The 16,487-nt window shown below is 45.1% G+C and overlaps 1 protein-coding gene across 3 annotated transcripts in view; it reads left to right on the top strand.

Annotated features, from left to right (window-relative positions):
• Positions 1 to 353: 353 nt before the first annotated feature.
• Positions 354 to 16,487, top strand: part of RFT1 (RFT1 homolog) — a 39,631-nt gene continuing 23,497 nt past the window's right edge. For 2 of the 3 annotated variants that reach the window (XM_004368753.2, XM_023727313.1), the window contains exons 1-5: positions 354 to 430; positions 5,586 to 5,671; positions 10,128 to 10,244; positions 11,367 to 11,556; positions 13,464 to 13,565. In XM_004368753.2, the coding sequence (XP_004368810.1) occupies positions 368 to 430; positions 5,586 to 5,671; positions 10,128 to 10,244; positions 11,367 to 11,556; positions 13,464 to 13,565 (558 nt within the window). In that variant the 5' untranslated portion in view covers positions 354 to 367. Of the gene's footprint in view, positions 431 to 5,585; positions 5,672 to 8,183; positions 8,255 to 10,127; positions 10,245 to 11,366; positions 11,557 to 13,463; positions 13,566 to 16,487 lie in introns of those variants that run through there. The other variant, XM_023727315.1, reaches the window with a different exon arrangement.

Here is a 16,487-nt window from a genome sequence, read left to right as displayed (position 1 = left end):
ATTAACGAGACAAGTAAGGATTTGTTCCCTTTTTGGCAGATGAGGCCCGGTAAGTTAGTGCTTCTTGGTTGGTGGGCTGGGCGCCTCAGGGGAGGGGTTCTATTAATGCTAGTCACAGTTACTTATTTGGGGCAGGGGAGGACGGAGGGATATGCACAGAAAGCGCAGAGTGGAGACTGAAAGACTGCAGAAACTGTGGCGCAGGTGCATTGACGTACCAGAACCCGGCCCATTTAAAGGGCCAGTACTTACCGCGCCCCGCCCCCAAAGTCTCAAGGTCACCAATCACCGAGCGTGTCACTCCGTGACGCTCTCTTCCCGCGACAAAGCCGGCGGACTTTCCGGGTGACAGCCCGGTGCCGAGACGATGGGCAGCCAGGAGGTGCTGGGCCAGGCGGCCCGGCTGGCCTCCTCCGGTCTCCTCATGCAGGTACTCTCTGCCTGGCCGGCTCCCAGCCTGTTCTGCTGCTGTGATTCGCGGGGAGGTGGCCCTGGGGCCTTTGAGAGCCCGCTCTGGGCCAAACATCTTGACGTGGACCCCGCTACGGAGGGGTCGACAGGAGGTGGTGGCGGTGGTGAGGGGGCGTCTGGGCGCCGGAGTTGAGAATCTGTGTTCACAGGCCTGGCTGGGAGACTGCAAACAAGCCGCTTTCTGAGGATTATTTTTGCCATATGGCACTAGGAGAGAGATCAGGTATCAGGGGAGCATTTCCTGCTCTAGAATCTGCTGTTTTTAAGACAAGAGGTTCATTTTCTCCATGCCCCACTCCTGCCCCACAAAACACCTTCCGCAAACTGTCTGACTCCCACTGAGTTCAGAGAGACAATAGGACCTGGGCTCAGGCAAGCCTGGATTGGAATCCTGGTTCTACCATGCGCTTGCTGCACCGGTGACCTCAGGACAAGCGACTTCATCCGCTAGCCTCAGTTCCTCACTGGTAAAACGGGTGTAATAACAGTATCTAGCTCATAAGGTTATGAGGATTGATTAAGATAATTCAAATAAATGCATTTAACACTGTTTAAAGTAGCTGGCTGCATCTTCCTTCTGGACAAGTCACTTCCCCTTTGTGACCCTAATTTTTCTCATCTGTCAGAGGATATGGTATATGCCAGTTGGACCAAATGGTATCTAAAGATTCAACTCTAGAAGCTGGTCATTCTAAGTCAAGGGACTCAATTTCTCTATGTCCCATTCTTGACTCTTTCAAACTTTCTTCACCACAAGTCTTGAATTCCCCTCCCCCTTATCTTAGACAGGCAGTGTTTCCCATGGAGGCTGGGAGAAAGAACCAGCCAGACTTGGGTTCAAGTTTGGGCCTTGCCACTTGCTAAATGCCTGCCCTTAGGAAAATCACTTCTCTTGCCGTCAGTTTCCTCATCTTAAGTGAGAACTGTAATTCAGCTTCATAGGGTCATTAGGAGGATTAGATTAAATCAGAGCTTTGAACGTGTTCGAACTGGTTCAGTAACAGCTGACGAAGCGAAATCAGAACAGACCTGAATTTTTAAAATTTGGGTGATCCAGAACCATAACTGGAATGAGAAAAATTATGGGTCAAAGCCTGGAGTGGGAGACTTGGAAGAGGTGCAGTGAGCCCTTTCAGGAGCCTGATGCATGAGACTGGATTATTGCCAGGACTGAGGAGAGCAACGCACATTCAAAGCGATGTGGTCGGCTGCCATGTTTGAGTGGGGCACCACTGTTTCTGACTCTGCACAAAATCCGTCGGGCAAGGGATTTGGTTGCTATGCAACGCATACACTGCCCTAGTTTTCTAAGAGGAGATTAAATTTCTCGCAGGGCTTTGACCCGTAATCATATCTGTTAAGTGCCTGGCACGTTGTTGTTGTGTGTTGTCCAGTCAGTTCTGACTCACTGACCCCATATGACAGAGTAGAACTGCCTCCATAGAGTTTCCTAGGCAGTAATCTTTATACGATTAGATTGCCAGGTCTTTTCTCCTTTGGAGAAACCGCTGACTTTTTGGTTAGCAGCCAGTTGCTTAGTCATTGCATCACCAAGGCTCCTTCCTGGGACATAACAAGTACTTAATAAATGTTGTTGTTGTTAGTTGCCATCAAGTCATTTCTGACTCATGGCAACCCCATGTGTGCAGTGTAGAACTGTGCTCTGTAGGGTTTTCAAGGCTGTGACCTTTTAGAAGCAGACATCCAGGTCTGTCTTCCGAGGTGTCTCTGGGTGGGTTCGAACCACCAACCTTTTGACTAGTAGTCTAGTACTTAACCATTTGCCCACCCAGGGACTTAATAAATGTGAACTATTTTTATTAGGTTAATAATGTTTTTTTAAATAGTATAGGGATGAAATGCGATAATCGACACGTAGAGCGTGTAGAAGAGTGCCTAGCATTCATAATTGCTTAATTGTTGTTAGCTGCCATGGAATTGACTCTGCCTCATGGCAGCCTGACGTACAGCAGGGTGAAATTTTGCCTGGTCCTGTGTCATCCTCAGTCGCAGGCATATCTGAGTCCATCGTTGTGGCTACTGTGCCAGTCCACCTCGTGGAGGCTCTTCCACGCCCTTGTTGGCCCTCTGCTTCGCCAAACATGATGTCCTCCTCTAGCAGTTGATCCCTCGTGACATGTTCAAAGCAAGCGAGTCAGACAATGTCTGTTGTGATCCATAAGGTTTTCACTGGCTACTTTTTGGAAGTAGATCACCAGGCCTCTGTTCCTAGTCTGTCTTAGTCTGGAAGCCCTGCTGAAACCTGTCCACCATGGGTGACCCTGCTGTACTTGAAATACCAGTGGCATAGCTTCCAGCATCACAGCAACATGCCAGGCACCACAGCATGACAAACTGACAGACGGGTGGTGGAAGTGCTTAATTAAGAGTGCTTTAATAATGTTAGCTATTCTTATGATACATATTTATATCTAACCCTAAGTTTACCTAGTTTTTTTTCCTATTTCATAACATAAATAACTGTGTTCAATGCTTTATCCATAATGTTGATTGTTCAACCTTTGATGATACTTTGCTACCCTGAATGGTTTCATAAAAGGAAAATAAATGTAGTAGAAAGCACATTGAACTAGGAATCAGATGGCCTACCCGCAAGGTCAAATAATTAAAAGATGTGAAAGAGTTTTTTTAAACTGTAAAGTCCTTTACAAAAGTAAATGAAGACTGTGTTGCTTGTAAGTGCCTCTGTGTGGAGCAAACAAACACCAGGTAGCATGAGTGACCTCAGAGTTTCATTAGCTCAAACCTTTATTCAAACCAGTTAGGAGATACGGATATAGCCTGGGACGTTGTTTCTTAGACAGTGGTAACTTTGGCTTTGAGGTTAACATAAGTGTGTGTATGTGGTTTTGTTTTGCTTTTTTAATAGCCATAATCTTTGGCTTTCTTGAGTGTTTTAGCTCAACCCTGCAGGCTTTCTAAATTATGATAGACACTTGAGGTAGCTTTGCAATTACATTTTATTCTGCAATAATTTCAGAGCTTATTCTCTGCCTTAACGCTGTGCCAACCACAGTAAAAGTGTGAATGCCTTTCATCTGTATGCATTTTTCAAAAATGCTTTCACCTGTACCATCTCATTCGCTCCTTGTTACCAACGCTGTGAGATAAGTAGCCTATTTGATAGAGGAGGGAACTGAGACCTATAAAAATTGGAAGATAATGGAATAAATTATAGCTAAAGAGTGAGGCAATACTCAGCTGAGCGCTTTCTCCATTAAGGGCTCCATGAATTGACTTCAGTCCTCTAGAACTGAGTGCAGAAGTTGGTGTGTGTGAATATACATGGATGTTTCTAAGGACAGGCTACGGAGCTTTCATTGGACTCTCAAAAGGTCACCTTGGACCTAAATAGGTTAAGATTGTGACATCTTAGCTTTGAAGAACTTGCCACTCAGTGACAATTCAGGGACAGTGTCATGCACCCTCCCTTCTTGGTTATACCTTTCCCTGGAGATTTTCAGACTGTAGTGGCTTCTTGGCAAACTTGCAGTTTTCCAGATTGTAGCTGTTCGTGGGTAACCCTGAGAGTGCTTGACACAGAGTGATTTGTCATTTCCTCTGGCAGGCACTTGAATTACACCCGTGGTGTTGCTGGGACGCACAGGGGGTGTCTCTTAGTGAGTGAGGCTGCACCCAGCCAGCAGCCTCATTTAGCAGCCCATATGATTACATCTGTGAGGTTCTCTAGGTCTCATGGGGAGAATTCTTTGCTCAGGTGGTTTTCTTTTTAATTCTTATTTATTTATTTTAAACATTTTATTATTTAGGTGAAAGTTTACGGAGCAAATTAGTTTCCCATTCAATGATTTATACACAGCTTGTTCCAGGACACTGATTGCAAACCCCTGAATGTGTCAGCACTCTCCCCTCTTCCTCCCTGGGTTCCCTGTGTCCATTGACCCAGCCTTCCTGCCCCTACCGTCCTTCTGAGCTTTGCTTTTGGGCAGATGCTGCCCTTTAGGTCTTGTATAGTTGATTGTTCTGAGGTGTATGTTCCTTACTGGTGTTATTGTTCATTTTATAGGCCTGTTGTATGGCTATAAATGTAATCTCCGGGAGTGATTTCAGTTCCAAGTTTGAAGGGTGTCTAAGGGCCATAGTCTGGGGGATCCCACCAGTCTCTATCAGACCAGTAAGTCTGCTCTTATTTATGACTTTGAATTTTGTTCTGCATTTCTCTCCCACTCTGTCCATGACCTACTATTGTGGTCCCGGTCAGAGCGGTGGGTAGGGGTAGCTGGGTACCATCTGGTTCTTATGGTCTCAGGCTAGTGGAGGCCATGGTTCACATGGTCCGTTAGTCATTTGGACTAATTGTTGTCTTCACTCTTCTTTGCCCCGGGCAGGAAGAGAACAATTGTATCTTACATGGCTGCTTGCCCAGGTGGTTTTCTTGAGTTGAGAAGTTTTTAAAGTTTCAGGATGTGTCCCCTGCAAATGGCAGTAGTTAGAGTCTCCCTTTATATTTTATTAATTTTATTATTGCAGTTGTTGTTTAAAAGGTATTTCAACTCCTCTCCGGAAAGTGGCAAATATTCAATAAATAAACACAGCCTTTTCTGTTTTCTAATTGAGAAACCTGAAGTTCAAAGAGATTAAATGTCATTATTGTAATCCCTGGATACTACCAGGCAGAGAAGAAAGGGGAATTAGACCCCAGGATTCCTAGTGAGTCTGCTATACCCTGCAGGCTCCTGCTTGCGGAGTGTGTGCTATTGCTGCACAGGCTGGTGGCTTTCAGCTAGAGGGAGGGGCAGTGGGAACCACCAACTAGGATTCTCTTTCTGCCTCCTGGAGTGCCTACTTCCAACCTGAAGAAATGCACTGAATCTCTGGGGGTCTCCCTCTTCTCATCAGTAAATTACAGAGACTTCCAAGTGCCTTCCTGGGTACTCAGGAGTACTGAGAGGCCCCAGGGAATGAAATTTCAGAAGAAAAGCAGACAGGCTGATCATTTTAGAGAGAGCCATGGTGGTAAAGCTAGCTTGTGTCATGGTATCATGTTAGGGAGAGCGGCCACGTTGTTCTCATCTCAGCGAGGTAAACGTTTCAGCATAACTGAATCTTACACGTTTGTTCTTTTTCTGTAGGTATTGTTTCGACTGATCACCTTTGTCTTAAATGCATTTATTCTTCGCTTCCTGTCCAAGGAAATTGTTGGCATAGTGAATGTAAGGTAAGAGGGATGTACCCTGGCCCTGTCCACAACTCCCATCCCTAGTCAGGTTTACTTCAAACCCTCTGCCTCGAATTTTGCAAGCATCCACGTTCACCAGAAGTGGAGTGTTTTGGCAGTGGGCTGAGGAGGAGAGTGCTAGGGTGGGGAGATGACGGGGTGATGGTGCTTTTAATGGGCCCGTGGAGTGTTTTCCATTAGCAGCCTCCAACTGCACATTTTTCTGCCAGCTGTTCCGGTTTGCCTGCTCTTGGAACTCAGGAGACGAGTGGGAGTAATTCATTGCAAACCCTGTCTCAGGTATAATCCTGTGTTCTTGTCCTGCTGTCAGCAAAGGAAGCAGGAGTTCTATAGTTCGTGAGGATGTGCTGCGTAATTGCAGGGCTGGAGCAGCCACCTTCCTCCCTCCTCAGCGATTCCATGATTGGGATGCTGTAACCAGGATGAGAGCTGGGGTTCTTGTTGGTAGTTTCTTGGTGACTCCTAGAAAGCTGACTTGCTTTGTCTTTCAGACTCAGCTTGGCTCCTCTAGTCTCCTCCTTTCTGCTCAAGGACACCCACACATATTTTGTATTCATAAATGACACAGAAGTATATGAAATGATGTGGGTGCTCGGAATAGCTCAGCTTCTCAGGTGTGTCTTCATGTCCTGATAAACAAGACAATGTGTTCCAGACAGATTTCTCGTCTAGCACTTACAGCAATACACCCTTGGTTCTGTTCTCAGTGGCAGTTCTCAAACTTCGGCGAGCGGAAGAATCATATGGGGTGCTTTGCACTAGGTCGGGCTCAGGAGAGGTTTAGGAGTCTGCATTTTGACAAGCTCCTCAGGTAATTTTGAAGCATGGACCATATTTTGAGAAACAGTGTTTTAAAAGCAGGAAGGAAGAGGGCCAAATCCTCTTAGGAACTCAGATTTTAAAGCAGTTTGGGCTCTCCCCATCCAGCCTTGCCCCAGTTGTAGGTCTCTGCTTTGACAGCCTTGTCTGGCCTACCCTCATCTGCTTAAGATCTCCTCATTTGCAGTGTTGGGCAAAAGCACTGTGTAGCAAGATGACCCTTGGGTAGCTGCAGAGACCTTAGCCCTGGGCCATTCTTACCTGGGCTGCTGCCTGTTGAGGAAGGCAAACCTTAGTTACTCCTTGCTGAGGGGCAGGAAGGTCTACCTTGGTGCTGCCCACCTAGGAGGTACCCAGGCAAGCCTTGCCAGTCTGGGTTGCAGCCTCTGGAATGTTGCCAGACTGATTGCCTGTCTTAAGATTCTCTTGGCTAGAGCCTCCACTTGGCAGAGACTCAGCTTCTCTTACAGGGGCCGTCGGGTCACCAGTACTGGTGTGACCAAAAGCTCCCGCTGCTGTGTGGGGCCGTGGTTTTGTCCTACTCTCCTCATGATCAGAGCCACCACTGCCTAAAGCCACGAAACTTGCAGGTTTTGGGGGGCCACTGTAGCAGTTTTAGTCCTGGGCAACACTCACTATAGGCACACACACTCAGGTGTCCCTTGTTTGGTTCCTAACTCTATTGTTCACCTAAATTAGACCAGTGGGGAGTGTCTTAGCTGTCTAGCACTGCTATAACAGAAATACCACAAATGGGTGGCTTTAACAAGCAAAAATTTATTTTCTCATGGTTTAGGAGGCTAGAAGCAGAATTCAGGGTGCCAGCTCTAGGGGAAGGCTTTCTCTTTCTGTCAGCTCTGGTGGAAGGTCCTTGTCTCTTCTGAGCTTCTGCTCCTGGGCAGTCTTCATGTGGCTTGGCATCTCTCTTCCCCCATCTCTGCTTGCCCACTTGCTTGTTTTAATCTCTTGTATCTCAAGAGAGCTTGACTCAAGACACACCCTACACTAATCCTGCCTCACTAACATAACAAAGACAACCCATGCGCAAATGGGATTATAACTACAGGCATAGAGGTTGGGATTTACAACACATATTTTGGGGAAACACAATTCAATCTATAACATTCCACCCTTTGGCCCCCAGAATTCATGTCCTTACCACATGCAAAACACATTCACCCCATCACATCATCCCAAAAGTCTTAAATCCACCCTGTCATGGATTGAATTATGTCCCCCCAAAAATGTGTGTATCAGTTTGGCTGGGCCATGATTCCCAGTATTGTGTGATTTTCCTGTGTGTTGTAAATCCTGCCTCTATGACGTTAATGAGGGAGGATGGGCCGCAGTTGTGTTAGTGAGGCGGGACTCAATCTACAAGACTGGATTGTGTCCTGAGGCAATCTTTTGAGATATAAAAGAGAGAAGTGAGTAGAGAGACATGGAGACCTCATACCACCAAGAAAGCATGCCAGAAGCAGAGCGTGTCCTTTGGACTCGGGGTCCCTGCGTGGACAAGCTCCTAGTCCAGGGGAACATTGATGAGAAGGCCAACAGAGAGAGAAAGCCTTCCCCTGGAGCTGACACCCTGAATTTGGACTTTTAGCCTACTTTATTGTAAGGAAATAAACTTGTCTTTGTTAAAGCCATCCACTTGTGGTATTTCTGTTATAGCAGCACTAGATGACTAAGACACACTCCAAGTCCGGAATCTCATCTCCTGAATCATCTAAATCAAATATGGTAAGACTTCAGGCGTATTCCATCCTGGGGCAAAATCCCTCTTCATCTGTGAAATCTAGACTACAAGTTATCTATTTACAAAGTACAATGGTGGAACAGGCACAAAGTATACATTTCCATTACACATACGAGCTCCTTTGGCCTCTTTCCTGCCTGTAGAATTCCAAGAGGCAGACAGCATTCTTTCCTTTTGTTCTTTCTCTGTCCCCTTCAGTCTAAGCTGAAGAAAACCTCATCAGGGTTTTCTGCTGTGGTAGTTGGTTAGATCCATCAGTCACAGGCTTAATTTCTTTAGCAAAAGATTGTGCAGCCACGTGAACATTCTAGGACATGTGTCCTTAGTTTGTACAACAGAATTATCCAAATCTTTAATTTTTGTTTTAATTTTGCACAGTTTATTTTTAAGTCCATCTCTTTCCTTTTGCATTTTGCTGTAAGTGGCAAGGAGAAACCACATGGCCCCTGTAAGATCTTGCTTAGAAATCTCCTCAGCCAGATATCTAAGTTCATCACTTACAAGTTCTACCTTCCACCAAACATCTGAACATAATTCAGACAAGTTCTTTGCCACTGCATAAAAAGCATCGCCCTTCCTCCAGTGTTCATCATTTTCTTTTAAAGCCTCACCAGAAGAACATTTAACATCCACATTTCTAGCAACATTCTGTTGCTGGCACCATATGTATTCTCTAAGGTGACAGAAACTTTCTCTGTACCTCTCCTCACTTCCTTTTGAACCCTCACCAGAATTGCATTTGACGTCCATAATTCTACCAACAGTCTCTTCAAGGCAATCTAGGTTTTTACTGTTAAGCACCTTAAAACTCTTCCAGCCTCTACCCATTACCCAATTACAAAACCGCTTCAGCATTTTAGATATCTGTTAGAACAGCACCCCACCCTTCTGGTAAGTGGTCCAATGTAATCAACCCGCCACCAGGATTGGTACCATATCAGGGACTCAGTATTGGTCTCTGCTGCTGGCAGATTGGGCACTCAGCAGTGGCTGTAGCCAAGTCAGCCTTGGTGAGTGGAAGTCCATGTTGCTGGGCCCATGCATAACCTCTATCCCTGCCACTGTGGCCACTTTGTTCAGGAGCCCATTGGGCAATGACAGTAGTGGCTGGGGAAAGAGGGTGACTGGTTTCCACAGAATGGTTCACCCTATCCACTTGATTGTTAAAATCCTCCTCTGCCGAGGTCACGCTTTGATGAACATTCACACATGAGACATAAATATCTTCACTTCTTTGGCCCATTTAGAGAGGTCTGTCCACATACCTCTTTCCCATACCTCCTTGTCACCGATTTTCTTAGTTATTTAGTGCTGTTATAACAGAAATACCACAAGTGGGTGGCTTTAACATACAGAAGTTTATTTTCTCACAGTTTAGGAGGCTAGAATTCGGAATTCAGGGTGCTGGCTCTAGGGAAAGGCTTTTTCTCTCTGTCAGCTCTGGAGAAAGGTCCTTGACTCTTCTGAGCTTCTGCTCCTCGACAGTCTTCATGTGGCTTGGCATCTCTCTTCCCCCATCTCTGCTTGCCCACTTGCATGTTTTAATCTCTTTTATATCTCAAAAAATATTGACTCAAGACGCAGCCTACGCTAATCTTGCCTCATTAACATAACAAAGAGAACCCATTTGCAAATGGGTTTATAACCACAGGCATGGAAGTTAGGATTTACAACACATATATTTGGGGGACATAATTCAGTCCATAACAGGGAGTTCTGTAGGAGTCCACGGCTCTCCACATTGCCACCAGCGGGCTATAACCAAGACTTTTTCTCCTCACTGACGCTAGCCAAATCCTAGAAGTTCTTTCAAGGAAAAAACTAGAGACCTTGTTTGTTTCTGCATTTCCTTTTCAGGCTAACATTGCTTTACTCGACCACCATCTTCCTGGCCAGAGAGGCCTTCCGCAGAGCTTGTCTAAGTGGAGGCGCCCAGCGAGACTGGAGCCAGACCCTCAACCTCCTGTGGCTCACGTGAGTTGCTTTGGTAGGAGAGTTTCACAAAGGGAATTGTAAGTTAAACAGCAACATTTGCCGAAAGCTGAATTTACTCCAGATTCAGTTTTCCAGTGGCTTTCTGGGAGTTAGGCTTGTGACAGGAAGAGAAAAGTGTCGGTGCTGAAGGAGCTTCTTGGCTTGTTTTATCTCTGGATGGCCAGGAGCAGAGAGGAGGCTCTGGGGTTGGGGTTTCCGGGCCAGGTTTCTAGCCCTGTTTACCCTTTTTGGAGGTTATTTCTGGTGTTCCTGATCTCGACTCTTGGCCCCCTTGGCCAGTGCTGTACTTTTTTATTCTTAGTCTTTTCCTCCTGTAGTATCTTTTGAGCTTTTAACAACCACTTTGTATTTTCTGAAGACCTTTTAGGAGTTTCATTATATCTTTCTTCACTTTTGTTAGGTTGATTTCAGTTCTGAGCCTTTTAGAATTTTCTTGGAGACCAAGTACGTCAATTGAAAAATGCAATGGCTCTTCCACAGTTAGATCCCTGCAGGGAGGGCTGGCAGATGAGGTTGCTTCCTAATGCTGCCCTTGCATAACCCCTTGTTGCATCATGGAAATGGCTGTCATAAGGGCTGGTGGGTGTTCATTTATTAGAGGAATGACTGCCACCACCTGGTCTTGTTTCCATGCTTTTTGGTGCACATGTGAAAGGCTATCGTGCACTGGACTGTGGTCATTTGGAGTGCAACAGCCAGCTGTATACTGTCTGTCAGTCATTCTATGTACAGGCACCAGGCATTTTTCCCTGGGATTTTTGCTTATTGAGCCAGTATAACACAGTGGGTAGAAGTATAGGCTTTTTGGTTAGACACGTTGGGATTGGGTCCTGTTTCTGCCCTTGACTGGTTGTTGATGACCTTGTCTAAATTATCCAGTGCCCATCAGCCTCTGTTTCCTCATCTTTTAGATGGGCACGATGGCAGAGGATCATTGTGAGGTATCAGTGAGATAGTGAATCACAGTACCTGGCATATAGTAAGGGCCTTAATAAGTGGTAGCTATTTTTATTATGCTTATATTCCTTTTCTGTTCAGTGTTATTATTCTAATGTGTATTTTAAACTTAGCAGATTAAGAACTTTTTTTTCCTTCTTCCAGAGTCCCTCTGGGTGTGTTTTGGTCCTTGTTCCTGGGCTGGGTCTGGTTACACTTGCTTGAAGTGCCTGATCCTAATGTCGTCCCCTATTATGGAGCTGGAGTGGTGCTGTTTGGTCTCGCCGCAGTGGTGGAACTTCTGGGAGAGCCCTTCTGGGTCTTGGCACAAGCGCATATGTTTGTCAAGCTCAAGGTCTGTGCCTTCTGCTGTGAATGGGAAACATGATGAGTAAGGGAGTGTTTTTTTTTTTTAATTGTGATTGGATGGAGTTTACATTTCAGGTTAGTCTCCCGTACAAAAATTTATACATACATTGTTATGAGACCCTAATTGCTCACCCCATTCTGCGACAGCACACTCCTCCTTTCCGCCCCTGATTCCCCATGAACATTCAACCAGCTCCTAACTCTCTCTGCCTTCCCATCTCACCTCTGGACAGAAGCTGCCCCTTTGGTCTCTTGTATCTACTTGACTAGGAGGCACACTCTTCACGAGTATCACTTTATGTCCCACAGTCCAGTCCAATCCCTGTCTGAAGAGTTGGCCTCAGAAATTGTTTTAGTTCTGGGCTGATAGAGAGTCCAGGGGCTGTGCTTTCTGGGGCGCCTCCAGTCTCATACCATTAAGTCTGGTCTTCTTACTAGAATTTGAGTTCTGCATCCCATCCTTCTACTGCTCCATCAGGGACCCTCTGTTGTGTTCCCTGTCAGGATGTTCATTGGTGGTAGCCGGGTACCATCTAGTTCTTCTGGTCTCAGGCTGATGAAGTTCTGGTTTATGTGGCCCTTTCTGTCTCTTAGGCTAATACTTTCCTTGCAGGGAGTGGTTTTTTAAAATACTTTTATACAAGAGAATGATTTCTCCAGACTTGCATCTAAAAGAATATTTGGAAAAAGGTAACTCGATTAGTTCAGTTCATTCACTTGAAGTTTGTCAGATGGGCTGGGCTAAAGTTTACCTCTGCTACATACTATTAGTGGAGCCCTGGTGGCGCAGTGGTTAAGAGCTCGGCTGCTAACCGAAAGATTGGCAGTTCGAATCCACGAACTGCTTCTTGGAAACCCTATGGGGCAGTTCTTCTGTGTCCTACAGGGTTACTATGAGTCGGAATCGACTCATTGATAGTTAGATAAGAATTTAGGAAGACTGTAAAAATTTTTCAGGTTTTTCTAGTGATCCTGTTTAGTTGGATACTCATACTAACTTTTCTCTGCATCTTTTAAAATATAGTATTTGATACCTACAAAAGGGTATGTCTTAGTTACCTAGTGCTGCTGTAACTGAAATACCGCAAGTGGGTGGCTTTAACAAAAAGAAATTTATTTTCTCACGGTTGTTGTTGTTTACCATCGAGTCAATTCCAACTCACAGCGACCCTATAGGACAGAGTAGAACTGACCCACTGGGTTTCCTAGCAGACATCTTTACCGAAGCAGATCACCAGGTCTTTTCTCCCATGGTTCAGCTGTTGGCTTCGAACCACCAACCTAGCAGTTGAGCGCTTAACCACTGGACCAGCAGGTCTCCTTTTCTCACAGTTAGGAGCTGGAAGTCTGAATTCAGGGCACCAGCTCTAGGGGAAGGCTTTCTCTGTCTTTTGGCTCTGGGAGAAGGTCCTTGTCTCTTTTCAGCTTTTGTCCTTTGGTTGCTTGGTGAGCTCCATGCTGCATCAATCTTCCCAGTTTGTCCTTGCTTGCTTCTGTAAAATGCTCCTTTATATCTCAAAAATGATTGGCTTAAGACACACCCTATACTGATATAGCCTCGTTAACACAACAAAGAAAATCTGATTCTCAGGTGGGATTATATCCGCATGTATAGGGGTTAGGATTTATAACACAATTTTTCAGGGACACAGTTCAATCTATAACAATACAAGTAACAAGTGTAGATCTTAAAGCGTGTTAATATAGATTCATGAACCTTCCACCCAACCCAAGAAGAGAACACTGCTGGTAAATCGTGTCCACCCATATGCCCCAGCCCATCCCCAACGAAGCCACTATGCTGGATTTTTTGTTTAAAATCTAGTTTTAAATTTGTTGCATTTTTATTTGTTAATAATGTTTGTATAGTGAAGCTTTCCCCATGTCTTGTAGGTGATTGCCGAGAGCCTGTCAGTAATCCTCAAGAGTGTCCTGACAGCTTGCCTCGTGCTGTGCTCGCCTCACTGGGGACTGTACATTTTCTCTTTGGCCCAGGTAAGAGTCATGGCCTTTAATCTTTTGTGTAAGGTCTTTGTTTCTCCATCGAGTGTATTCTTTTTGTTCCCCACTACTGCGTGGTTTATAGTCACAGTTTTCATGGATGTAGGAAAGGCTGGAAGCACTAGAAGGCTGGCCTGGGACCCCTTCTCCTCTGGCTGCCACTTCCATCCTAATGTAAATATCCATACCCTGGGGCTCCCAGGGGCCTGGTGGTGGCCACACACTTGGCCTCTTTTGTCAAACATCCAAAACTCCTCTTAGACACCCAAACGGATCTGTGATTGTTTGACATCTTAAGGAGGAGAAAAAAGGCAGTAAGGGGGTGGGTGGGAAACAAATTGGATGTGTGTATTTTCCCTGAGTTTCAGTCAGTTGTTTGTAGAATAGGAGGAAACTTCGCCAAGCCCGTTTAAACTTCAATTGTAATCTCCCAGAATTCCAGAGGGCACGGATCCAGTCAGAGCAGGTCCGTTTTCAGTCTTCGCCATTTGGGTTTCATTTCCATCTCATCATTGTCTAGTTCTATTCAGACGATAAAAATATAACTATGGTACAAGTGCTATTTTAAAAAGTGAAACCTAAAATCAGATAGTTACTAGAACATCTCATAGTACAAAGAAATTTGTAGTTTTTATTAATGTGTAGGAAGACAAATGAAGATTCTTAGTAGTGATTTGTGTGAAATTCTTTCTCACGTCATAGGCAAAAACTACAAATATTTCTGTGAGACACAAGAGCTAGATTTAAAATTAAGAAAACAAGAATGAACTGCCTCCTAAAAGCAGTTTACAAACAGTTGCAAGTTTTAGAGGAGTTATCTGTGGTTACTTTTGCCATGTTTCATTGGAGCTGGAGCTACAGTTCTCAGCATCAGTCATTATTTCTGATGCACTCTCCCTAACAGGATAGAAGGGCCATGGAGTCGCCCGGTTATTGGTTGACCCTTCTTGGGAAAGGCGCTTGCATTATGACTTTCTGGCTATGTGGTGATTCATAGGTCAACAAGGCCAAATCTGAATTTATTTGTTCTCTTGTCATATGACTTCTGAGAGCTCTTCTCTGGTAATGTCTCTGTCAGTGTCCATGTGAGAGGTCAGAGAACCAACAATACCTCATGGCAGCAGGTAAGCCCTGCCCAGGGCCCTGGAATTCCCCTTTGTCCTGCCTGCCTCGAGGCTTCTTCTTAAACTGGCCCTTTGCGCCCGCTTAAACCGTGGTATCATACGTTAAATAAACAGTTCAGTCCAGAATAGGTAAAGAACTCTTAGGACTCAATAACAAAAAGACAAACAGTCCAATTAAAAAATAGGCAAAGGACTTGAATAGACATTTCTTCAACAAAGATATACAAATGGCCCTTTGCCCCCACTTAAACTATGGTATCATACGTCAAATAAAGGGTCAATCCAGAATATATAAAGAACTCTCAGAACTCAATAACAAAAGGACAAATAGTCCAATTAAAAAATGGGCAAAGGACTTGAATAGACATTTCTTCAAAGAAGATACACAACTGGCCAAAAAGCACATGAAAAGTTTCTCAACATCATCAGTCATCAGGGAAATGCAAATCAAACCCACAGTGAGTTAGCACTTTACACCCACTCGAATGGCTACGATTTTTTCCTCTAAATTTTATTTATTCTGTTGTTGTTGTTGAGAATATACACAGGAAAACATACACCAATTCAACAGTTTCTACATGTACAATTTAGTGACATTGATGGGCTAGAATTTTTTTTTAAGTGGAAAATAACAAGTATTGGCAAGGATGTGGAGAATTGGAACCCTTGTCCATTCTTGATGGAATTGTAAAATGGTGCTGCTGTGGAAAGCAGTTTAATCGTTCTTCAAAAACTTAGACATAGAATCACCATTAGGTAATTAGGTATATACCCAAAAGAATTGAAAGCAGGGATTCAAATAGATATTTCTACACCAATGTTCATTACGGCATTATTCACGATAGCCAAAAGGTGGAAACAACCCAAATGTCCATCAGCTAATGAATGGATAACCAAAATGTGGTACATCCACACAATGGAATATTATTCAGCCATAAAAAGGAATGAAACACTGAAATATGCTACAACATGGATGAACCTTGATAACATCATGCTAAGTGAAAGAAGCCAGGCACAAAAGCCCCCGTATTGTGTGATAGCAGTTATATAAAGTATCCAGAACAGTCAAGTCCGTGGAGGCGCAGAACAGATCAGGGGCTGGGGGGAGTGGGTAATGGGGAGTGACTACAGTGGGTTTCCTTCTGGGTGATGAAAATATTCTGGAACCAGATAGTGGTTGTGGTTGTGCAACATTGGGGCGGTACTAAAAGCGCCTGCATTGTATACTTTAAAATGGTGAATTTTGTTATGTGAATTTTTCCTCAATAACCAGAAAAAGGGGGGGGGGGCTCATGTAGTTAGGACACGCCCCATTAAGACTGCCTGTAGGCTTTTACTGTCTCCCATAGGCTCTGGTCAGCAGGAAATGGAGAGAGGGGAGGGCCCGGAGGAAGGGCCCCTTGTCGCAGAGGAGGCTGGCATCTGGCAGTGTGTGTGAGTCGTAAGGGGCTAGAGGCCAGAGAGGAGGGTAGGTGGGCTCTGTCCTCAGGCACGGATGGAGGGAGAGCCGAGGCACCTGGACTAGCTGAGCTGAGACTCCTTGTCCTTGCTGTGCCGTGACAAGTGCCGCCTCAGTGTTCCCCGGGAGAAAGTGGGGCCTGCAGGGCCGGCTCCTTCTGGAGCTAGTGTGCGCTGCTCTTTTCTGGAGGGCAAGAGGAGAGAGCGGAGCTTGCGAAGAAGCTCTTTTGAATATTCTTGCCCAACCTGCAAACAAAACCCGGGGCAGCTTCTCCTGGCCAGAAGCCATCTTTTCTCCTTCTCCCGGATGGGTGGAGGGAGGGGCGGGGCCTTC

The sequence above is a fragment of the Trichechus manatus genome, unplaced genomic scaffold (assembly GCF_000243295.1).
Source record: "Trichechus manatus latirostris isolate Lorelei unplaced genomic scaffold, TriManLat1.0 scaffold00001, whole genome shotgun sequence".
NCBI lineage: Eukaryota > Metazoa > Chordata > Mammalia > Sirenia > Trichechidae > Trichechus > Trichechus manatus.
This window is presented reverse-complemented; position numbering and strand designations above follow the sequence as displayed.